The 24,457-nt window shown below is 36.6% G+C and overlaps 2 protein-coding genes across 2 annotated transcripts in view; both read left to right on the top strand.

The window, feature by feature from the left end:
• Window positions 1-843: 843 nt before the first annotated feature.
• LOC107289510 (vomeronasal type-2 receptor 26-like) lies at window positions 844-9,617 on the top strand. Its single transcript, XM_029284552.1, has 6 exons — window positions 844-971; window positions 1,630-1,807; window positions 3,196-4,062; window positions 6,820-7,047; window positions 7,943-8,069; window positions 8,698-9,617. Exons 1-6 carry the CDS (start codon window positions 895-897, stop codon window positions 9,615-9,617), a joined length of 2,397 nt encoding a protein of 798 aa, XP_029140385.1. The 5' UTR covers window positions 844-894.
• A 4,284-nt stretch (window positions 9,618-13,901) lies between these two features.
• Window positions 13,902-24,457, top strand: part of LOC107289509 (vomeronasal type-2 receptor 26-like) — a 15,773-nt gene continuing 5,217 nt past the window's right edge. The window contains exons 1-3 of the mRNA XM_029284551.1: window positions 13,902-14,045; window positions 16,087-16,941; window positions 18,876-18,940. Of these exons, the coding sequence (XP_029140384.1) occupies window positions 13,902-14,045; window positions 16,087-16,941; window positions 18,876-18,940 (1,064 nt within the window). The remainder of the gene's footprint in view (window positions 14,046-16,086; window positions 16,942-18,875; window positions 18,941-24,457) is intronic.

Here is a 24,457-nt window from a genome sequence, read left to right as displayed (position 1 = left end):
TTCAATTGCCTCATGTTTGTCACATTTCAGAGTTTGAAATATTCTGGTTCCCCCCGCCTCAAATAACACAGAGTTCCAAATACAACTTTAATACCATTTAAAAATATGTAACATGAAAGTAAGTTTCTCACTTAGCATCTATTATTTGGATTATTTTCTATGGGAACAAACTTTTTATCTTTGTTCTTCCTTAGTCCATGCACAAAAACTGGCATTTGCTAAGATAGAATAAACATGTTTTTTTCTTTGATACCTTTTTGCAAAATGTCTTATGCTAATCATAAGAAACATAAACATGATGTTTCTTGTCATTATTGAATTAACATCAAACTTAGTTCTCTCCTTGTCTCAAGAGAGCTACCATAACCATCAAAACCAAATCAGAACTGAACTGTGTGCAATTCACAGCTAGACTTGGAGATATTGATACAATAAACATTTCTATGAGATCTGAGAGAACTTGTAATTATAAACAAATTAATTCAGGTAATTATCAAATTAATCCCAATTATTTCTGCTTCTTTTACAAGTCCCCGGGCAAGTGAGATATGTTAAACCAAATTGTAATCAAAGATGAAGGGGTACCATTCTGATCTGGATTGGAAGAAACATTTTCCATTAAAAATGCTTATTTGACTATAAAAGCCACATAAACCAGCAGAGTAGCCTTTCAAATGAGGGTATGCTATTTAGCAAAGAATTCAATAAGGGATAACGTGAAGTCAAAGAAAGTGATACAAAAAAGGAATTATGTCATGCAAGTTTTCTATCTTGGTGATAATGGTTTTGCCTGGTGTGCTCTGCAAAATTCCTCACTTGAATTGCATCACCAGTGATCCTCTTCCGATTCTTCATAAATACCATCAGTTAGGAGATATCATCATTGGAGGAATTATGTCTCAGATCTACATATTTTCAAATACAATAACCTTTCAGGAACGACCTTCTACTGACCTTTTTTATAAAAATGAGTAAGAGGCATATAAAATATATTAGAGAAAGTTTTGCTCTGTTCTGTCCGAACCTTCTTTTGCTAATCTTTCCTTCTACTGTGTCTCTCTCATAAAGGCATAGATTGACTATCCAAGTGTCCATTCATAAACATTGCAATTGTTTAAGAATGTTTGGATTATGAGATTCAACCAAACATTTCGATATAAAATTATGTGCAGTCTCACCATGTAGAGTGTGATTAAGTTCATATTTGGGTATTTGTGGTTTGGATGGTGAATTTCTCTGCTCATTCTCTGGTATGGTTTAAAATGCTTTATATGTATGTAGCTGCTGAATATTAATGAGCGCTCAGGGTCATCTTGAACCATGAGATCAGTGGCAAATAAATTTGATAAATAAATAAATAAAATGAAAGCTATATGAATCAATATTTCTTTCATAGCTATTTAAATTGGATAAAATGACTACATGATACTTATTAGTCAGAAATGTTATTGCTTTGTAATATATGCCATCTTTTGAACAAACTCATTTCAAGTCAGCCTCTACACTTCATTTCAGGGTGGTGACTCAGCTCTACCAACACATTTTATCTTTGGCATTTGCTGTAAAGGAGATCAATGAAAATCCTCAGATTTTGCCCAATTTCACTCTGGGCTTCCATATCTATAACAGTCATTTTATTGCAAGCTGGACATATCATGCCTCAATGGAACTCTTCTCAACCCAAGGCAACCTCACCCCTAACTATAAGTGTGATACAAAAAACAATCCAATATCAGTCATTGGAGGACCTAATTCAGAAATATTTATCCACATGGCAGCTATCCTGTCAATTTACAAGGTTCCACAAGTACAAAATTTTCTTCTCTTTTTAAACTTTATTTTCATATGCCATCATTCATAAACACACACATACTATTTTTGGTGTAAATATAAGTTGTCATCCAAATAAGCACTCTAATTAAAATAATGAAACTTTGATTTTTATAAGCAATAAGCAAGTATTTATTAAAATATTTTCATATTAAAAATATTTCAGAGGGAATAAAACATGATACCAAAGAGTCCCTTAGTAGGGGCAGCCTAGAGCTTTTCTGTTTTAGCTCATAGTCTGATCAAAGCAAGATTAGTCTCTAATATTGGCTAACATGGCAAAACCAGAAATAACTTTAACTTGATCTCTAGGATTTCTCTGTAGGAAAAATGCATGTAATTTGATTATTTTGGGACAGAACTAAGTGATACAGGCAGACAAGATTGCCACACCTTTATATATAAATTATTCTAATCCTATAAAGGTTTGGAAAAGATATAGAAATTATCCGTCTTCTGTGGAATGTTGTCTAAGGGTAGATGGAACCATTGTTTGATGAAACTAGCCAATTTATAAAAACAATCAGCAAGAGGAATATTATTTATAATCAGGATGAAACAACACTATTCAAAGATTTCTTGTTATTACAACATGCTGCACAAGCTAATGTTTGCTTATAGTAAATGTATACTGAGTTATACCATGGCCAAACAAGGTGGTCTTTGCTTATTCAGGCACAAAATCAATGTCCATTCATTGATGCAACAACATTAACAAAAAACCATACCAGCTGAAACATAATTCTCAACCTGATTTAGATAGATATTTTGCAACTTCTCCATGTAGGGCTGAGACAGAGCATCCAAATTTTTATCTGTTTTTATCTACAGCAGAATTATATTGCCATCCATAAAAGAGTATTTTGGCTTAAATGTCTGCAGTTTGACATTTTTGTAAGCTTTATACTGATTATTGATTGATTGATTCCATATCTTCAAGTGATTCTTGACCTCTGGCAACTTTCTGGACAACTCCATACAGCTTCCTTTGCAAGGCTTTTCAAAGTAGTTTATCATTACCCTTTTTCTAGGGTTTACAGAAAACAACCGGCCCATGGTCAATCAGATACTTTGTGCCTAAGGCAAGATTACAACTGATGGCCTTCTGGTTTATAGCCTGATTATCTAGAATAATTTATAGACATTGCAAATGGAATAATGACCTTCATTACAAAATGGTATACTGTAGCTAATAACCCTGATTCATCCATACTCACTGAATCTAATTAAAATTGAAACATTTAAACAATTTTCAGATCTCTTTCCCATGCCCTCATCTTTCTTTCTTTCTTTCTTTCTTTCTTTCTTTCTTTCTTTCTTTCTTTCTTTCTTTCTTTCTTTCTTTCTTTCTTTCTTTCTTTCTAGTTCACCTATGGTTCTGCTGCTGAGTTAAGTAGGAAAAATCAGATTGCTTTTTACCACCAGATGTTCTCTAATGTTAACAGACAATATAGAGGAATTCTCCAGTTACTCTTGCATTTCCAGTGGATGTGGATTGGGGTATTGTATGACAATGATGACAATGGAGAGAGGTTTCTCCAGAATGTTGTTCCCATGTTTTCTCAAAAAGGAATCTGCTTTGATTTCATTGAAAGATTCCCAGTAATCACTTTTGTTGATAACATTGATAAGATGGTGACAGAAGGATTTCAAATATACCATGTTGTAACTGAAAGCACTGCCAATGTTTGTGTTATTTATGGTGATATTAAGACCATGGTATTTATAAGAATGTTTCCCACCATATTACAATATGAGAATGTTGCTGAAATGGCAGTAAATAAAGTTTGGGTTATGTCAGCTCAGATGGAGTTCACATCTCTTCCCTTTCAAAAGCATGAGAATATAGATTTCCTCCATGGTGTTCTCAGCTTTGCAATCCATTCCAAGGAGATATTAGGATTCCAGAAGTTTCTTCATATGAGAAAACCTATCTTGGAAAAGGAAGACAGAAATGGTTTTATTCAGCCCTTCTGGGAGGAAGCATTCAAATGTTCGTTTCCTGGATCCACACTGGATAGCCAAGCAATAGTGACCTGCACTGGTGTGGAGAAGCTAGAGACACTTCTTTCATCTATTTTTGAAACAAGCATGACTGCCCATAGCTATAGTGTCTATAATTCAGTCTATGTTGTGGCACATGCTTTATACACTATGCTTTCCTTGGGAGTCACGAAGACAGCAAGGATCCATAAGGGAAGACAGATCCTTCTCAGTCAACTTATCTGGAAGGTAATAGTTTACTCAAGATGATATAATAATAATAATAATAATAATAATAATAATAATAATAATAATAATAATAATAATAATAATAATAATAATAATAATAATAATAATAATAATAANGCGCCTTGGAGAATAGCTTGACTCCCTCTTCTTTGTGGCAGCCCCTGAGATATTGGAACACTGCTATCGTGTCCCCCCTCGTCCTTCTCTTCATTAAACTAGACATGCCCAATTCCAGCAACCGTTCCTTATATGGTTTAGCCTCCAGTTCCCTAATCATCTTTGTTGTTCTTCTCTGTACTCTTTCTAGAGTCTCAGCATCTTTTTTACATCGAGGTGACCAAAACTGGATGCAGTATTCCAAGTGTGGCCTTACTAAGGCATTGTAAAGTGGTATTAATACTTCACGTGATCTTGATTCTATCCCTCTGTTAATGCAGCCCAGCACTGTGCTGGCTTTTTTGGCAGCTGTAACACACTGCTGGCTGATATTTAAGTGATTGTCCACTAGGACTCCGAGATCCCTCTCACAGTTACTACTATTGAGCAAGGTACCCCCTATACTATACCTCTACATTTGGTTTTTCTTGCCTAAATGTAGAACCTTACTTTTTTCACCACTGAATTTCATTTTGTTAGATAGCGCCCAGTGTTCAAGTCTGTCCAGGTCCTCCTGTATCTTAAGCCTGTCTTCTGGAGTGTTGGCTATTCCTGCCAGCTTGGTGTCACCCGCAAATTTGATGAGTTCCCCATCTATCCCCTCGTCCAAATCATTGATGAAGATGTTGAAGAGCACTGGGCCTAGAACAGAGCCCTGGGGCACCCCACTACACAGTTCCTTCCATGTAGATACAGTTCCATTGAGGACCACACGCTGAGTATGGCCAGTCAGCCAGGTACGAATCCATCTGGTGGTGATGCTGTCTAACCCACATTTTTCTATCTTATCAAGTAGTAGGTTGTGATCTCCTTTATCAAATGCCTTACTGAAATCCAAGTAAATTATATCCACAGCATTCCTCTGATCCATTAATTTTGTCACTTGGTCAAAGAATGCAATAAGATTTGTCTGGTATGATCTGTTTTTGACAAACCCGTGTTGGCTTTTAGTAATGACTTTGTTTGCCTCTAGGTGTTCGTTGATTCGTTGTTTGATTATCTTTTCCAGAATCTTCCCAGGTATTGAGGTCAGGCTGACAGGTCTGTAATTTCCTGGATCCATTTTTTTCCTTTTTTGAAGATGGGAACTACATCAGCTCTTTTCCAGTCCTCTGGTAGTTCCCCAGTGCTCCAGGATCTTTGAAAAGATGAGGGAAATCATCTTGAGGGAGATATTCTTTTCCCTTTGCCATGTCATTATGAGGTTGCAGGTCTTTCAGCTTTTTGAGAGGGATCAGATTAGGGTTAGGGTTATAAATATAATACTTTTATTTTAATGTTGCAGTAACAAAATCTTGCAAGTCTGAGTACATATTTTCCCCTGCATAGATTGTCCCTGTGACTATGTAGAGCAGACCAGGAGGAAGCTAACCATCAGATTGCAAGAACACAAGGAAGTGGTCAAATGAGGAGGCCCAAACTCATTGGTAGCCTCGCACTGTAATGAACAAGGTCATACATTCAATTTAGCAGCAGCTACTAAGGTTGTTCCATAAGCAGGCACAAAAACTTCCAGGTAGGTGATTGAAGCCTGGGAATCAGACCCTTCATCAGTCAACAGGAGTGCTATTTACCACAGGCTTATCAAGTACTTAGGAGACAAATGCTTGGCAGCACAAGCCAACAACCGCCAATGATTTAATAGCCAACCATCAGCACTCCAAATCAATAGCCACACACAACAGGCACTATATAAATAGCACACACAGAACAACTCACAGTATATACTCTGCTAGAGAGAAATTCCCTGAAGGTGAGCTTCAGCATGAGTCTGAAAGCTCAGAAAACCAAACTTCTGGTCCCGGTGACTGACCCAGATTGGATTCTGCAACATTATCCTGCAACATTATTCTGCAACTCTTATATTTGCCTTCATTCATTTCCTCCCATGCTCACTCCTTTTATTTTCAAGAGAGCCAGAGTCATGTCTGAAACACTTTCTCATATTATTATTTTTTACCTCAAACTCAAATTTATTTTATCTGACCACTGTCTTGGTTTTGGCTCTTCCTTTGGTTCCTTCAGGATATTCCTACTGCCCATTACAAAGATATGGATATAAGTTAATGACAATCATCCTAGAAAGTCCTAATGTATTCATGCAAAAGTGTTTCAATTCATGCTCCATAGCCATTTCCTCTTTCATTGCAATACCATTCTGATTCGTGTTATTTGCCTTCTTCTTCTGTTTAACATGGAGTAGATCTTCTTTAGGGAGATCAAATTCAAATGGGGAAAGATTAATGCCCTTTATTAATCATTATTATTATTATTATTATTATTATTATTATTATTATTATTATTATTATTATTATTATTATTATTATTATTATTATTATTATTATTAAGGTCTCCCGCCTAAGTCATGGGTTGGACTAGAAGACCTCCAAGGTCCCTTCCAGTCCTAGGATTCTAGGATAATTACGGTGAATTTGTTCAGGAGAGTTAAAGATAAATATAGGACTGTCTTTATATACTGATGAAATGCTTCCTTTCCTTTCCTTTCCTTTCCTTTCCTTTCCTTTCCTTTCCTTTCCTTCCCTTCCCTTCCCTTCCCTTCCCTTCCCTTCCCTTTAACTCCTTTCTGTTCCCCTTCTTCAGCTCAACTATTTTGTGAGACATGTCTGCTTTAATAACAGTGTTGGAGAAACACTTTACTTTAATGCAAATGGGGAACTGGAAACTGGATTTGATATTATCAACTGGGTTATATTCCCCAACCAATCCTTCTTTAGAGTCAAAGTTGGAGAGGTACAACCCCTGTCTTCTAACAAAGAAATGTTCACTATTTCAGAGAAAACCATAATGTGGACACACAGGTTTAATCAGGTAGGCTTATGTCACATATTGCCCTATTGCAATTAATATAAAAAGTTGTGCTCCCACATTCTACATTTACTCTGACTTGGCAAAAGATAAGTGTTGCTTGACGCATGAATTGTAAAGGGAACAACAAGTATTATCTCTTCCTTCTATCTCCCATCTTATTCATGGGAAAACTAATTTTCAGTTGCTCTGCTAGGCAGGGATATGAAACATTAGTATATGCTGTAGTCAAAACAAGAGTTTTGCTAAACTGAGGTTATTACAGTGATTGTCTCTCCTTTGATAGACTAAAACCAGTCAGCACAAAACTTTATAACTGCATGAATACAATTTGAATCCTGCTGCTTCTCTTCTTTTGGAGGCAAAAATGTAAATCGTGTTGCATTTTTCTAAGATGTTCATAAGAACATCAACGTTTCAATGTTACTAGGAACAGATTTTTTTTTAAAAAAAATAATTGCATGACTTCTATCCTCAAAGAAAAATGTGGTAATCAAAGAAGTATTTCGAAAAATCAGTCAGAGGGTTTCTGATTACATTCATAGCCAATTCCTTCTAAGGAAATTAGAATTTTTCTGATTTGGAAAAAATAATGATAGAATTGATAGAATCCTATACAGTATGTGTGATTTTACATTGACTCATTAAAGTTTCCAGAAACATTTGAAAGAGATTTTAATTTTGTACACCAATGGGAACTATATTTACATTAAATATTATTTATAACAATTCAACATATTCATGAAATTTTATTCTCAAAGACCTTAAATTTGATATTTGGACCTAGAAATCCTAAAAAAAAATCCTTCTAAGAAACTACAGACAATGAGAACTAAAAATACAGTTGATATAAACATTTATAAAAGAAGAAAAATGTTTTTATGCCTTTTCTGAATAGACACAGCCTCCTTCTCTTTGCAATCCCAGTTGTCATTCAGGCTATAGCAAGGTCAAGCAAACAGGAAAGCCATTTTGCTGTTATCATTGTATACCTTGTCCAGAGGGGAAGATTTCTAACCACAAGGGTAAGTAATTCTATGGACAGAAATGACTTCCATTACATGCTCCAAGCAAAAATAAGTTCGAACCTTGTAGACTAAGATGTGGATATACACTTAGTGAATCTTTAGTACTTGCACAATTCTCAGGGGTTTAAAACAATCTTAGTTTATCTTCAAATATCTTATTAGAAGAAGTCTATGGTGATTCTCAATCATCCAAGTCATGGCTGTCCCAAAGGTGCTTTTCAAAAGACAAGTGGACTTCTCACCAAGAAAGTCCAGTTGCCTTTTGAAAATCATTTTGGGCCATGAGAAGAAGCTTTTAACCATAAATGACTAAAATGGAGAAGGAAAAGGGAAGAAAGTTGCTAGATTGGACATTAGATAATTTACCAATCCAAGTAAGGCCATCTGATCTTCTTTTACTTATTTAAACTGGACATTCATTTGGTCTGACTGTGGAAGTTTATAAATAATTTGAAACAAAGAGACAAACAAATAAATATACAAATAAATTGCTCAGAATAGAAGAAGGAGGATCAGTTTCTTTATTTGGCCCCACTTTGATGGTAAGTGGTATTCTTCAAGATTTTATAAAAATCTGTATTTGATTGGTCTAATACAATGTTCTAGATCTGGGTTTTTTTTCCAGACATGGACAACTGCTTTCAGTGTCCACAAGATCATTATCCAAATGAGGAGCAAAATTTTTGCATTATAAAATATGTAACTTTTTTGTCCTATGAAGAACCTTTGGGGATCACCTTCACCAGTTTTATTATTATTTTTTCTATCATTACTATTTTGGTGCTCTGGCTCTTCATTAAACACAATGACACCCCTATTGTGAAAGCCAACAATGAGACCCTCACCTACATTCTTCTCATCTCTCTCCTGCTCTCGTTTCTCTGTGCTTTGCTATTTATTGGTCGGCCTCATCAATGGACATGTCTTCTTCGACAAGTTCTATTTGGCATTATCTTTTCCATATCAGTTTCTAGCATTTTGGCAAAGACTATCGTTGTAATTCTTGCTTTCATGGCTACCAACCCAGGGTCCAGAATTAGAAAATGGATGGGAAAGAGACTGGCTGTTTATATAGTTCTTTCTTGTTCTTTTATTCAAACCATTATTTGTATTGTATGGCTATCAACCTCTCCCCCAGTCCTAGATGTTGACATGTATTCCATGCCAAAGGAAATTGTATTGATGTGTAACGAAGGCTCAACCATCATGTTCTACTGTGTCCTTGGTTTTATGGGTTTCTTGGCAATAATCAGCTTCATAGTGGCTTTCCTTGTCAGGAAGTTACCTGACACATTTAATGAAGCCAAATTCATCACCTTCAGCATGCTAGTATTCAGCAGTGTTTGGTTCACCTTTCTTCCAACATACTTGAGCAAAAAAGGGAAATATATAGTGGCCATGGAGATTTTTTCCATTTTGTCCTCCAGTGGTGGACTACTGGCTTGTATTTTCTTCCCCAAATGTTATATTTTGATAGGAAAACCAGAACTGAACAGTAAGGAACAGCTAAGAAGAATAACAATGGAGCAACTGAAAATTTTCTGATTGTATTTCTAAATTAGTGATGAATAAAGAAGCTTGTAATAAAGGGATACAATTTGCAAATAATTTTGTCATTGTTAATGTGGATTTTCTTTTTTAAAAATGATGTTTTATAATTAAATGTCATAAAAGCTATTTTATTTATTTAGAAAATGTATATGGCCACCACTCACTCTCCATGAATCTGGAAGGTTTACAAAAAAATAAAATAAAAACTCAAAATACAACAATAAGAAAAATAGCCTCCCCCCCAGCAACAACAATCAGTCAAACAAGCCACTTGATGGGCTCCATACTACCCTTGGTTCCTCAGGTCCATTGGCAAAACTATGTCTTCAGGGCTTTGAGAAAGAGTGTCAAAGTGAGGTGCAGTGGGTAATATCTGTGGGTTCCAAAGGAAGGGACCTACCACAGAGAAGTCTCTTCTTCTGGGTCCCACCAGGTGTATATTGTCTCTTTTTGGGAGACAGGACCCATAACATTCCCTGCCTCTGCACTCTGGTGGATCAGGTGAATGTAACTAATGCCTAACAAAGTATGAGAAAATAGAAAAAAATAAAAGTTCAGAAGCTGTAGATAAATGAAAACAAATAAAATAAAAAGTAGAAAAAACAACAACAAAGGCAATAATAAAATGCTTTCTAACCTTCATTCTATTGAACATAAGCTACTATAAGAACTTTTCACCCTTTGTTAAAGTTAGAACTACTTTTTAATGTAGCTTGCATAAATATTGTGAAGTTCATCCAGAAATCCTAACCAGACAAGGTGATTTTTATTCAATGTTTCTTGCATCTGTGTTCATACAAATGTATACTACAAAACAATGTTCACTAGTAAGGTAGGAAATGTCAGTAAGGTGAGTCTGAGTTTACAGTGGAATGTAGGAGTCACCACAAGAAAGCCAGTTTTTCAGCTCTAAAGGTATAGTGAGAAAATTTGAGGTAATCTTAGAAGATGACTCACCCTATGCTGAATTCCAAATATGATATTAACATAAACAAACAATGACACACATTTTAAAAACAGTTTTATTTTCATGGAAAAAAGATTTGTGTTATTCAGTTCTGACTGATTAGCCTATAATATTATGTCAAATGTTTCTCAATTCCATTATCTGGAATAGGAATTGTTGACATAAAAAGAAAAGGAAAGATGGAAAGATAGAAAGATGGGAGGGAGTGTGGGTGGGAAGAAGGAAGGAAGGAAGGAAGGAAGGAAGGAAGGAAGGAAGGAAGGAAGGAAGGAAGGAAGGAAGGAAGGAGAGATTATTTTACACATATTCAAAAAGAACCCATAACTACTCAGTGGTACATTATGATAAAAGACTAATTCTAGGGAGATTACTTTTATAATATCTACATTAATCTCCCTAATTCCATTATGCTTCCTTTATATTATTTCTCTAGCTTTTTAGAAGTGAGATACTTTAGCACAGTGATGGCGAACCTTTTAGAGACCGAGTGCCCAAAAACTGCCCCCGCCCCCACTCCACCCCCTGCCCCACCCCCGCTCTGCCCCATCCCCTGCCCCATCCCCGCTCTGCCCCCCATCACCTGCCCCATCTGCCCACAGGACCACTCACCACCTCCAGGGCCCGCCACAGATCACCCAGGCAGCCCAGCAGCGCTATGGCAGCCACACCCTCTGCCTGTGCCCTGCAGCATCAACTGCATGATGGGGTGTGAGGGCAGAGTCTTGCCTACGCTTCCTGGCTGCCATGTCCTTGGCTGCGCTGCTCCGTGTGGGCCACGCTCGAGGGCGACTCTCCTTCAGGGGGGCTGCTGGAGAGCAGGGGGTCGCAGGGGGAGGCAAGGCTGGGGCAATGGCACTTGTGCCCACAGAGAGGGCTCTGAGTGCTGCCTCTGGCACCTGTACCATAGGTTCGGCACCACTGCTCTAGCATTTTCAAAATGAAATATCTTTGAAATGATCCCATCAGCAATTTCATTTTATAAATAGCTAAATTATTATTTTCTACATTTTAGGTCACAATTGGTAATCTGTTTTCTTTCTTTATTCAAATCTGTCAAGGAATCTTAGCCACATAATAATTAATTTTAAATCTTTATCTGAAAACCAAATATATGTACATATGAATATAGACTAAGGATCATATTGCTAATAAACTAAATGCAAACTAACAACAGCAAATGAATTCTACATGATGATAAATATCCTTGTGAATTTTTTAAAAAAGAAACTTAAATCCTGGCTATATTCTCCAATTCCTTATAGACTACATACTTGATTTGCTTTTGCAGGGGTGTCAAACTTGCCACGTCACATGATGTGTCGCAACGTATTGCAACTTTTTTTCCCATTGCCGGAGTTGGAGTGGGCGCGGCTTCCACATGATGCATCCAGCCCGCGGGCTGGCAGTTTGACATCCCTGTGCTAGTGGATTTAACTAACAGTTAGTGCTCAATGTGTCATTTTTGTCACACTTTACATGATGAAAGATTCTAATTTCACTCCAATCCCATTGAAAAGACAATGAAACCCCCCAAAGTTTGATATGGAACACTAAGGAATATCTTGTATTTTTATTTATTTATTTATTTCTAAGGACCTATGGGCTTTTTGCTAATCCAGGGAGCATGGATGGAGATGTTTTTTGATGAAAGATGATGAATATATTCCTGTGATATCTCATAGAACTTGTGATCTTGAGTAGGTTATTTTTCTGGCAATTATCAAATTAACCGCAATTACTTTTGCTTCATCTCCAAGTCTTAAGGGAATTTCATTAACCACCAGGAAAAGTAAAACCTTAAGAAAAAAGCATTGTCATTATTTGCTCTATAATATAAAAAAGCAATATATATATGCTGTATATATGTTGATGTCCTTTAATGCATTTTAAGGGTGCTGTAAACCAACCGAGTGGCCATTCATGTTGGGCTGTGCTATTCAGCCAAGTATTTATTACAAGAAAAAATTGGGCAAATGAAAGACTGCAAACAAGGAATTCTATCATGCAAATTAATGAAGCTTTCTGTATTGTATTAATGCTTTTGTCTGGGGTACTCTCAGAGGTCCCTAACATGAATTGCATTGTTAGTGATCCTGTTCCAATTCTTCATAAATACTATCAATCAGGAGATATCATTGTTGCTGGTATTTTGTCTCAAATCTATATATTTTCAAACACAATACACTTTCACAAAAAGCCTTCTACTGACCTTTTCTATGATACTGAGTAAGATGCTCATGTATCTAAAACTAATTATTCAAATATGGGTTTGATGGATTAATGTTGGTTCTGTATTGCATTAACCCTTTTTCTGTGAAGACTGAAAATGTTTAAGAATATGTTGGATGTAAAAGTCAGTTCAGCAATGCATTGGGAATAATGGTTCTATTCAATCTCATTCGTATAGATGAATTCATAATTCTGATATATCAGGAGTCCCCTATTCATTAAAAATTATTGGAGCAAATCAGTTTCATGACTAAATACATTTTAATTTAATGAAATGCCTATATATGTGTGAACATAACAATCTTCCCAAATATTTTAAAATATCTTTTATCTGGTCATTTATACTCAGATATAAAGTTGTCACTGTTTCTAAAATGAACATCAACAGATTGAATTTATTATTAATAATTTCCTGGAAATTTAATTATTCATAACAATACACTGCTTATTTAATTCAGATTTTGTAATACTTCTATAGATAGGAGAAATCTTGTTTAGGCACAGTCTTTATTATGATGGTGATGATGATGATAAGTATTAATTCATGAGCTTAATTAAGGAGAAGAGGAGACAATAGCCTGGTGCAGGTGACCACTGAATCTATCACTGATATAAATTGAGTGTTTTTTACACTTGCAGAAAGGTTCTGTAGAATATAGATATAATTGCAGCATGAAGCAGAAAGGCAATAATGATATTGAATTGTGTATCCTTGCATTCTTGGCAATTTTCTGACGTTAAACAATGTTTTTTTAAAGTAGTATCAGTATTGGGTGGTAAAAATGGATTTAGATGTATTCAACAACATTTATCAGCAACCATAGGAGGCAAATTATGAGTATAACATGTTAAAAGCTGTGAGGTGAATGACAATGTCTTACATCTCTTTTTCTGAAATCAATTTACTAAAATCAATACGTAATTTTCATTTCAGAGTAGTGACTCAGCTCTACCTACACATTTTGTCTATGGCATTTGCTGTAAAGGAAATTAATGAAAATCTCCAGATTTTGCCCAATCTCACCCTAGGCCTCCATATCTATAACAGCAATTTTATTGCAAGCTAGACATATCATGCCTCAATGGAACTCTTCTCAACACAAGACAAGTTAATCCCTAACTACAACTGTGACACAGAGAACAATCTAGTGTCAGTCATTGGAGGACCTAATTCTGAAGTCTGTATCCACATGGCAGCCATCCTGTCCATTTACAAGATTCCACAAGTAAGTGTTGCCTCCCAGATTTTAATTCAGTCTATATGTTTAGTTACTATCTATCATCTACATATCTATCTCACACTGAAATATGCACAGAGATAGTTTTGTTAACTGGAAATTAAAAATGATAGAATCAAGATCACGTGAAGTGTTAATACCACTTTACAATGCCTTGGTAAGGCCACACTTGGAATACTGCATCCAGTTTTGGTCACCGCGATGTAAAAAAGATGTTGAGACTCTAGAAAGAGTACAGAGAAGAGCAACAAAGATGATTAGGGGACTGGAGGCTAAAGCATATAAGGAACGGTTGCTGGAATTAGGTATGTCTAGTTTAATGAAGAGAAGGACGAGGGGGGACATGATAGCAGTATTCCAATATCTCAGGGGCTGCCACAAAGAAGAAGGTGTCAAGCTATTCTCCAAAGCGCCTGAGGGCAGGACAAGAAGCAACGGATGGAAACTAATCAAGGAGAGAAGCAACCTAGAACTAAGGAGAAACTTCCTGACAGTTAGAACAATTAACTAGCGGAACAACCTGCCTCCAGAAGCGGTGAATGCTCCAACACTGGAGGCTTTTAAGAAGAGACTGGACAGCCATTTGTCCAAAATGGTATAGGGTTTCCTGCCTGAGCAGGGGGTTGGACTAGATGACCTCCAAGGTACCTTCCAACTTTACTATTATTATTATTATTAATATTACATTTGAATAAATAGTTTTATAGAAATAAGGAGAAGTGTCATGTTTTTAAGGACAAATCATTTTCAAATACATGTTTCTTTCTTTTGAGCCAAATTGTATAACATTATGCCTTTCCTTTAAGTTCAGGATAAATTCTCTCCCTTTTGGAACCAATAGGATAGAATAAAATACAGCAGTTCCATTTTGCTTTACTATAAATTGGTAATGAAGAACATAGATTTTCCTTTAGTGAGAAATAAGCAAATCTGTAAAATATTGGGGGATGTTTTTGTTTGGCCATAAATGAAACAAAAATATTGCACTATTCCATGCAATGTTATACTAACTGAACTCCTTCTCATGGCTAAAGGCGGGACCTGAACTCATAATTTTCTGCTTTCTAGCATGATGCCTTCTAGCATTTTTTTTTTTTTACATTTCTGTTGTGTGATCTCATTGATTACATTCAAGCAATCACCACTGTAATATGCAATTGTTCCTGAGTCTCTGTCAATATTATCCTCAATGACACTAATTTATATATTCTGATATATTCATTCATTGCATTTACCATATTTTCCGGCGTATAAGACGACTTTCTAAACCCTAAAAATCTTCTCAAAAGTCGGGGGTCGTCTTATACACCCAGTCATCTTATATGCCGGAAAATATGGGTATTCTATTTTATTCCTTTACACATGTGGTTTGGCAAATTACTCATCAAGTTTTCTCTCCCCCCCCCCTCTCTCTTGCTCAAACTCTATATTTTAACTGGAAATGTTGGGGTCATCTTATACGCCCAGTCGTCTTATACGCCAGAAAATATTTCCGCAAACATATCTATTAACTGGGCAAAACCGTCATTCATCTTCACTTTTTTTCTTTTACTTTCAGTGACAAATAATGTATTTATTTAATGTATTTCAGATATTAATTCATGCTCTAATCTTTCATCATAAGTTGGTCTTATAGATATTTACCCTTGTTGGATTTGGTTAATCAATGTATTTTTGGGGTGCTTGTTGTTTGAAATCATGATAAAATGCATTTGCATGGAAGATCACTATAATTAAGCATTTTTATTTGAGGATGTTTTCTAAAAACTTAAAAACACCTAATGTTCTCCTATGGCTTATGTAATGATAGAAACACCATGAGGAGGAAAAATGCCCATTATTCATTCAAGGACTTTTTCAGTAATGTTATTCACTTATAGCAAAACATCTCTGCATGTTTAACCTATAGGACTTTCATAATCTTTTTTATGTAAAAAGGAAATTGCATCTCAATCACATTCATGTAAAAAATAAAAATAAATATTTATCTAGATATAAATACTCAAATATATTTTTCTTATTTTTATAGTTCACTTATGGTTCTGCTTCTGAGACGAATAGGAAAACTCAAGCTGTTTTCCAGCACCAGCTTTTTCCAGATGTACAAAGACAATATAATGGGATTCTCCAGTTACTGTTGCATTTCCAGTGGACATGGATTGGAGTAGTATATGACAATGATAACAATGGAGAGAGATTTATCCAGGATGCTCTTCCTATATTTTCTCAGAGAGGAATCTGTTTTGATTATATTGAAAAATTCCCAGTAATTACATCAGTTAGTGACATTGATAAGATGGTGACAGAAGGGTTAAACATGTATGGTGTTGTAATTGGAAGTATTGTTAACATATCCATTATTTATGGTGAAATTGAGACCATGATATTTGTCAGACTGTTTCCCATTATATTGAAATATGAGGATGTAACAATACATGCAACAGGAAGGGTTTGCATTATGACAGCTCAGATGGATTTCACATCATTCTCCTTTCAAAAGAATGAAGACATAGACTTTCTTCATGGTGCCCTGTCCTTAGCAGTTCATTCAAAGGAGGTCCTGAGATTCACTGACTTTCTTCAGTTGACAAATGCTACCTTTAAAGGAGAAGATGGTTTCATTCAGCCTTTTTGGGAAGAGGCCTTTGGATGTTTCTTTCCTGAGTCCATGATAAACAGGCAAGGAAGGGTCTCCTGCACTGGTGAGGAGAAACTGGAGAATCTCCCAGCATCTATTTTTGAAATGAGCATGACCTCCCATAGCTACAGCATCTACAATGCAGTCTATGCTGTGACATATGCTTTGCACAACATGCTTTCATTTCAATCCAAAAAGAGTGTCCATGAAGCAACCCAAAACCTACTGGCTCAACACCTGTGGAAGGTAAAGTCCTGGACAATCTGATTTCATTTATTTATTTATTTTCAAAAAAAGTTTTATTGTTTTACAATAAAAAACGTTCAAGCATAAGTAAACACAATAACAAATATAAACCCCCCACCCACCCCCCGGACTTCCCAAACCAAATCCCAGGATAATATTCATGTAAAAGTAAACAAATACTAATATCTCTAACTCCACAATATATCTTAATCTACACAAAAAGATAGAAAAGGTAAACAAGATAAAAAAATCTAAAAAACCTAAATTATATTCTACCACACTATGCTTCTCCACAATATATCTTAATCTACACAAAAGGATAGAAAAAATAAACAAGATACAAAAAATCTAAAAACCTAAATTATATTCTACCACACTATGCTTCTTCTGAATATAAACAATCTATCTTCTCCATATTGATAAAAATTGTTCATTCGAGTGGCTCTTCAAAAAAGCCGAAATCTTAGCCATTTCAGCAAGATACGAAACTTTCAATCTCCAGTCTTCCATTGTAGGCAGAATTGGACTCTTCCATTTCTGGGCTATCAACAAACGAGCGGCGGTTAAACAATAGAGCATCAAGTTTGTTTCTTTTACATCTAAATCTTGCACAATACCTAAAAGAAACAACTGTGGAAGAAAGATAATCCTTTTTTTGAAAATTTGCTGTAAATTCCACCACAATTGTATCCAAAAGGCCTTAATAACCTTACAAGTCCACCACATATGAAAAAAAGTTGCATCTGGGTGTCCACACCTCCAACACTTGGATTCATAATTCGCATAAATACGAGACATAGTTGAAGGGTCCAAGTGCCATCTATAAAACATTTTATAAAAATTCTCACGTAAATTTTGAGCTTGTGTAAACTTCACATTTCTCACCCAGATTAGCTCCCAAGTATCCATAGGTATTGTGTCTCCTATATTCTGAGCCCATTTAATCATACAATCTTTGACTAATTCAGTTTCCGAGTCCAATTCTAACAAAACATTATATATCCTTTTGATATGTTCTTTAGCTCCATCTCTTACTTGCTTCAAAAAATTCCCGTCTTCCCTACCAAAAGTAGTCTTTTTATCAATTCGCCATCTATCTTGAATTTGTCGATACAAAAGCCAAGAAAAATTTGGATTATTTTGCTTCAAAACTTCTATTGACTTTAAGCACCAGTTACCACCACCACTCTGGTATAACAAATCTTTGTATGTAAGTCCCTCCATCACCACTCCTCTGGTTATGGTTTGAAAAATATGTGATGGTATCACCCAGAGTGGTAGCTTAACATCAAACTTGAAAAAATATTTTTGCCAAACTCTTAACAATGCAGTCCTTATTATATGATTTCTGAAGGTTTTATCAATTTTTTTCTGCATAAAAAGATAGGCATGCCACCCAAAATACAAGTCCCATCCTTCGACATTCAAAATCCCTTTGTTGGACAAATTAATCCAGTCAGTCATCCACGTTAATGCACAAGAATCATAACAAAGTGTCAAATTTGGTACTTTAAGTCCTCCACGTTCTCTACTATCTTGAATAATCTTGAATTTAACTCTCGCCTTCTTGCCTTCCCAAATAAAATGATTCAAATCTCTTTGCCATTCTTTCAAGTTAAGTTCATTTTTTAAAATAGGTATCATCTGAAATAGAAAAAGAAACTTAGGCAAAATGTTCATTTTAATGGCCGCTATACGACCCAGCAAAGAAAACTGTAGTTTTTTCCACATTAATAAGTCCTTTTGTACCATTTTCCACAACCTTTCATAATTATTCTGGTACAATTTCGCGTTGGAGGATGACAAAAAAATTCCCAAATATTTGACTTTATTAACCACTTCAAATCTTGACATTTGCATAAGTTGATCTTTGTCTCTTGCAATCATATTCTTTGTAAGAATTTTAGTCTTATTCACATTGATTTTAAATCCAGCCACTTTACCATACTGATACAGCTCTTGTAACAAAGATTCCAATGATTCAATTGGTTGAGTCAATGTAAAAACTAAATCATCAGCAAAAGCTTTAAGCTTATATTCTTTAGTAGAAATCTTTAAGCCTTTAATCATTGGAGATTCTCTAATTCTGGACAACAGAATTTCCAAAGAAAGTATAAATAATAATGGAGAAAGTGGACAACCTTGTCTGGTGCCCTTTAATATATCTATAGATTCTGTCAAATCTCCATTAATAATTATTTGAGCAGATTGTTTTTGATAAATCACTTTTATAGCTTTCTTAAATTGATTTCCAAAGTTCATATAATCCAGCATTTTGTTTAAAAATTGCCAGTCCAGTTTGTCGAAGGCCTTCTCCGCATCTAGGAAAATAAAAGCCGATGGCACTTGATTATTCTTATCCAAATATTCCAATAAGTTTACAATTTGTCTAATATTGTTCTTCATATATCTTCCAGATATAAAACCAGTTTGGTCATCATGTATATAATATTGCAATATCTGCATCAGTCTATTAGCCAAAATTTTTGCAAAAATTTTATAATCCACGTTCAGCAAGGAAATAGGTCTGTAATCCTTAAGTTCCAAAACCTCCTTCTCATCCTTCGGTATCAAGGATATAAAAGCTCTTGTCCAAGACTGTGGTATTTGTTCTCCCAACATAATTCTGTTAAAAAGTATTTTTTAGGGTTGAATCATTTCAGCTGACAATGATTTATAATAAATTGCTGTCAAGCCATCTGTGCCAGGGGCTTTACCAGCTTTCAGTTGTTTAATTGCATTTGAAATTTCATCTATAGTAATCTCTTCATTCATAAGTTTCTGTTGATCTGATGTAAGTTTATATATTGATGAAGATTGTAAATATTTATCAATGTCCTCGATTTTTATACTCCCTGAAGAATATAAATGTGAGTAGAATTCTGTAAATGCCTTCTTAATCAATTCTTGCTGATATACCTCACGACCCTTAACCAAAACTTTGGATATAATTCTGGCTTTTTGTCTCTTGCGTAATTGGTAAGCCAACCATCTCCCTGGTTTATTTGCGTTAGCAAATGTATTATGTTTAATATACTTCAGATTGGTGGCTACCTGATCAGCAATTAACATATTAAATTGATCCTTAAGCATTTTGATAGAAACCTTCAAGTTAGTATCTGTTGGTCGGTGAGATAATAATTTTTCTTTAATCCCAATTTCTTTTTCCAAGTTTAATCTACTCTGGATTTGCTTACGTTTATGCACGTTATTCATAGAAATTAGCAAGCCCCTAATCTGATTTCATTTAGATCAAGTTGGTTCATAGAAGAGATTCTAGACTAACTAGAAAAGACTTATACTTCCACATTTCTTAAGACCATTTTGTAAAGTAGCTCAAGTGGTTGGAAACTTCAAAAATATGAGAGCCGAGTGGAAGCTGGTTCACAAATGTGGCTGGCATCTTCAGAGGCAAGGCGATCTGCCTCATAACAGTTACCACTGAAACAATCTGTTGTCTAAACCATGACCCTAATTTTATTATTTAATTAATTAATTTATATGTCCAATGTCACTATCTCAGGTGACCCTCAGTAGCTTAAAATAGTATAAAAGCATTAATATGTAAACATTAAAAGCATTAACGTTAAGATGAAAAAATAAAAGGTGAAAACCGAGAGCAGAGATGGTACAGGAATGGACTTTTGTATCTCATTCAATCAACCACCTTCAGCATAGCACACCCCCATAGCACACACCCCTGAAACCAACTGCCAGAACCAGTTTTTAAGGCTCTTCTGGAAGGCCAGAAGGGTGGAGGCAGATCTAACTTCAGGCTCTTTCCTTTGACCCCACTAGCTGAAATTCTTTAACTGACAGGATCCAGAGAAGAAATTTTCTGCCAGCATGAGTAGGGTGGGAAATCGTATTAGAGCAAGATGGTGTCTCATGCAATCTGGTCTCATATCATGAAGGGTTTAAAGGTGATAAATCAACATCTTGAATTGGACCTGGAAGCCAACCAACAACCAATGCAGCTTTCCTAACAGCATGTTGCATGTGCCACCCTAGGGGCTCCAGCTAGTGGTGGGATTCAAATAACCAGTTCTCTGCATGGATGCAGGTCTGGGCCTCTGAGGCCTAGAATGGACTTCCAGAATTGACATCCATGCATTTCCTCTGGGCCATTCTAGGCCTGGGAGGCCTCCTCCAGGCCTGCCAGGCCTAGAACGGATTTCCAGAAGTGACATCCATGCATTTCCAGCAGGCTGTTCTAGGCCTGGGAGGCCTCCTCCAAGCCTCTGAGGCCTAGAGCAGACTTCTGGAAATGATATCCATGCATTTCCAGTGGATCGTTCTAGGCCTGGGAAGCCTCCTCCAGGCCTCCCAGGCCTAGAATGGACTTTTGGAAGCAGTGTGGGTTCAGCCAGTTCTCTGAATTCAACAAAATTTAGCTACCGGTTCTCCCGAACCAGTGTAAACTGGCTGAATCCACCACTGGCTCCAGCTATAGCTTCTGAATACTCTTCACAGATAGCCCCATAATAGTAATCCAAATGGAAGATTACTAAAGCATGAGTTACCGAACACAGAGCCTCATATTACAGGAAATGATGCAACTGGTGCATAACATGAAGTCCTGGGAAGAGTTTTCTAGCTATGACTGCCACCTACTCTTTGGAACAGGAGTTATGGGTTTAGGAGAAACCCCAAGTTACACAAAAAATCTGTATGTGATAGGGCGACTCCACCCAAAACAAAGGATGATAAATCCCCAGAACCCATAGCCACCAGGGTTCAGCTGAAGCCTGTTGTCCTATATACAGACCCCCAAAGCCTCCTGGCACTGTGAAAGGGCAGCCACAGCAATATTGGATCACCCAAGATGTAGATGTAAAGTTGAGTGCCATCAGCATACCAATGGTACCTCATCCTGTGATGTTAAATAATCTCATCCAGTGCTTTTATGTAAATGTTAAAAAGGAGTGGAGAGTATATCAAGTTCTGCAGCACACCACACAGGCTGAATCTCTTGCTCCCTATCAACACCAATTGGGACCAGCCTTGAAGGAGGGAGTCGATCCAGCACAAAACTGTGCCACCTAGCTCCAACTCCCTCAGCCAGCTGAAATTATACCATAGTTAGTGGTATTAAAAGCCCTCAAGGACTCAAGGAGAATAATGATAGATGCATTATACCCATCCCACTCTTGCCAGAGATCACAACAAATGCTGATTCTGTTCCATAATGGCCTGAAACTTGATTTAAATGCTTATAGATAATCGATTTCTACCACCTTGCCTAAAAAAGGAAGGTAAGAGACTGAATAAAAATTGCCCAGGCAAATGGGGTCCAGGGGTGATTTTTGTTTGTTTGTTTGTTTGTTTGTTCGTTCGTTCGTTCATTCGTTCATTCGTTCATTCGTTCATTCGTTCATTCGTTCATTCGTTCATTCGTTCATTCGTTCATTCGTTCATTCGTTCATTTGTTCATTCGTTCATTCGTTCATTCATTCATTTATTGGCTGCCCATCTTACCTCAAGGTAACTCTGGGCAGCTTACAATCATCTTAAGGAGGGAGCAGAACAAAGTCTCCTTAATTGGTGCCAGGAACACTTATTACTTTAATGAAGTTATTACCTGGGCCCACCTGTAAGTTACCATTCTGGAAATTTTCATTGAGCAACAAAGACATGGATCTAATAAATCAGTACTTGTGCTGATAGTTCTGAAGTCCCAGTCTACTTCTTCAAGCTGTTCCCAGATAACTGAGTAAGTACAAACCAAGGCAACTCTAATGGATATGATCCATATTTCATTTCTAACTGTGAATGGATCCAAGCAGTGTTATCCCTCAGGTATATTAAAAATTCCTCCCCACAGGTTTGAAGATGTCAATTGAGCCACCTTTCCTTAAACATTAGTGGGTGACCCTAAACAGGGCCATTGAGTGACCATGTAGATGCAATAAGCACAGAGAAATAATGGTATTTCACTGCTTTTACTGCCACAAGATAGGCTTTAATAGTGGCTCTAAACTGTTTTTTGTCAGATTCATCCCTTGTTTTCCTCCAAGAGAGCTCCAATAATCTCTTGGACCTTTTCAACATCCCCAACTCCTCCAGGAACCATGGGGAATATCAGGAACAATGGCTTGTTCAGGGCTTAGGCTGCTTTCTGGTTCCAGGCTGTGGCCAGAGCCTCCACAGGACCTGCAGCAGATATTCCTCAACTCCCTTTGGTACTCAAGTGGATCCATCAGACACCAGGAGTGGTACATTTGTATAGGTACCATCTCCCTGCAGAGTGGATCAGTACAATATAATATCAGAGACATCTGGACTAGGGTCTGACCATGACAGAGGGGATATTGACACAACTTCAACAAATCATATCCAGGGTATGACCACTATCCTGAGTCTGCTATGAATGATCTGAGATAGGTCCATGACTTCCATGGTGACCATACACTCCCGAGACTCTTCCAATGTCATCCCCAAGATCATAAGGCTGGGGAACCTCAACACCCACCCCAAATTGCCCTCCAAGAACTATGGCATAAAGGTTGCTATGCAGCAGGGAGGCTGGTACAACAGCAACAGTCCCAACTGATTCTATGAGCCCAGATTGAGGAACAGGATCTCACATTTGGAAACTCTGAAAGCAGAAGAAATTTCTAGATGACAACTGCTCTCCCTCCCCTGCCCCGGGTATTTTGCTAGTGCCAAACCATAAACCCTGAAGCCCAACATGACCCAACAGATACCAGCCATGAAAGCTAGTATTGCTTCACAGACTGTCATGTGAACCCGATTTTCACAGTGTATAACATGCTTTTCCTAAATAGGATGCATTCCTATTTAACTCTTCTATAGTAGTTCTATAGATGTTGACATTGTGATTCCAAGCAGCTTCAGTTTTGCATGGAGAAATCTGTCTGATCAGCCATAGAAAGACATTGATGCATCTTCATTGTATCCAATACTCTACTTCTGATAGGCTATTTGCCTGAGAGGTCCTATGAATTGACACTTAACCATACCAGCACAATTCACATCCAATTATGTATATGCATGAGCTTGCATAGCAACATGTATCAAGCAATCAAAACTTGAGGCCTTTTCAGAAAATGAATTTATTCATCCTATTTTCTCCTTTTTCTCTAGAACACCATTCTAATTCCTGTTTTCTGCCTATATCTATTTTGTTATACATGAAACAAACTTAAATGGAAAAGAGCAATGTCGTTAAATATTTATTTATTTTATTTATTTATTTTATTTTTTAGATTTATATCCCGCCCTTCTCCTTGCGGACTCAGGGCGGCTAACAACCGAATAAAAATACAAAAATATCAAACTACAAATTTAAAAAAATAATTAAAAGGGAAATATTAATAATTGGTCTAATTAAAATTATAATTAAAACCCCCTCTAAAAGTTTCCCCTAGGCCAGTCCCGCAAGCTGGAATAACCATGTCTTAAGGGCGCGGCGGAAGGAAGGGAGATCAGGGATCACCCTGATCTCTGGGGGTAGTTCATTCCAGAGGGTGGGAGCTCCCACAGAGAAGGCCCT

This window comes from Protobothrops mucrosquamatus, unplaced genomic scaffold (genome assembly GCF_001527695.2).
Source record: "Protobothrops mucrosquamatus isolate PMUCROS unplaced genomic scaffold, P.Mucros_1.0 scaffold711, whole genome shotgun sequence".
Lineage (NCBI taxonomy): Eukaryota > Metazoa > Chordata > Lepidosauria > Squamata > Viperidae > Protobothrops > Protobothrops mucrosquamatus.
The sequence above is the reverse complement of the archived record's forward strand: the minus strand, read 5'-3'. Positions and strand labels throughout refer to the sequence as shown.

What these genes read in the sequence shown, in the direction of transcription:
- LOC107289510 (XM_029284552.1), top strand. Translation starts at nt 895, where the DNA reads ATGTCTCAGATCTACATATTTTCAAATACAATAACCTTTCAGGAACGA. An exon ending in CAATTTACAAGGTTCCACAA is followed by an intron (nt 1,808 to 3,195) that starts GTACAAAATTTT and finishes CTTTCTTTCTAG; the next exon opens with TTCACCTATGGTTCTGCTGC. An exon ending in GAAGATTTCTAACCACAAGG is followed by an intron (nt 8,070 to 8,697) that starts GTAAGTAATTCT and finishes TTTTTTTTCCAG; the next exon opens with ACATGGACAACTGCTTTCAG.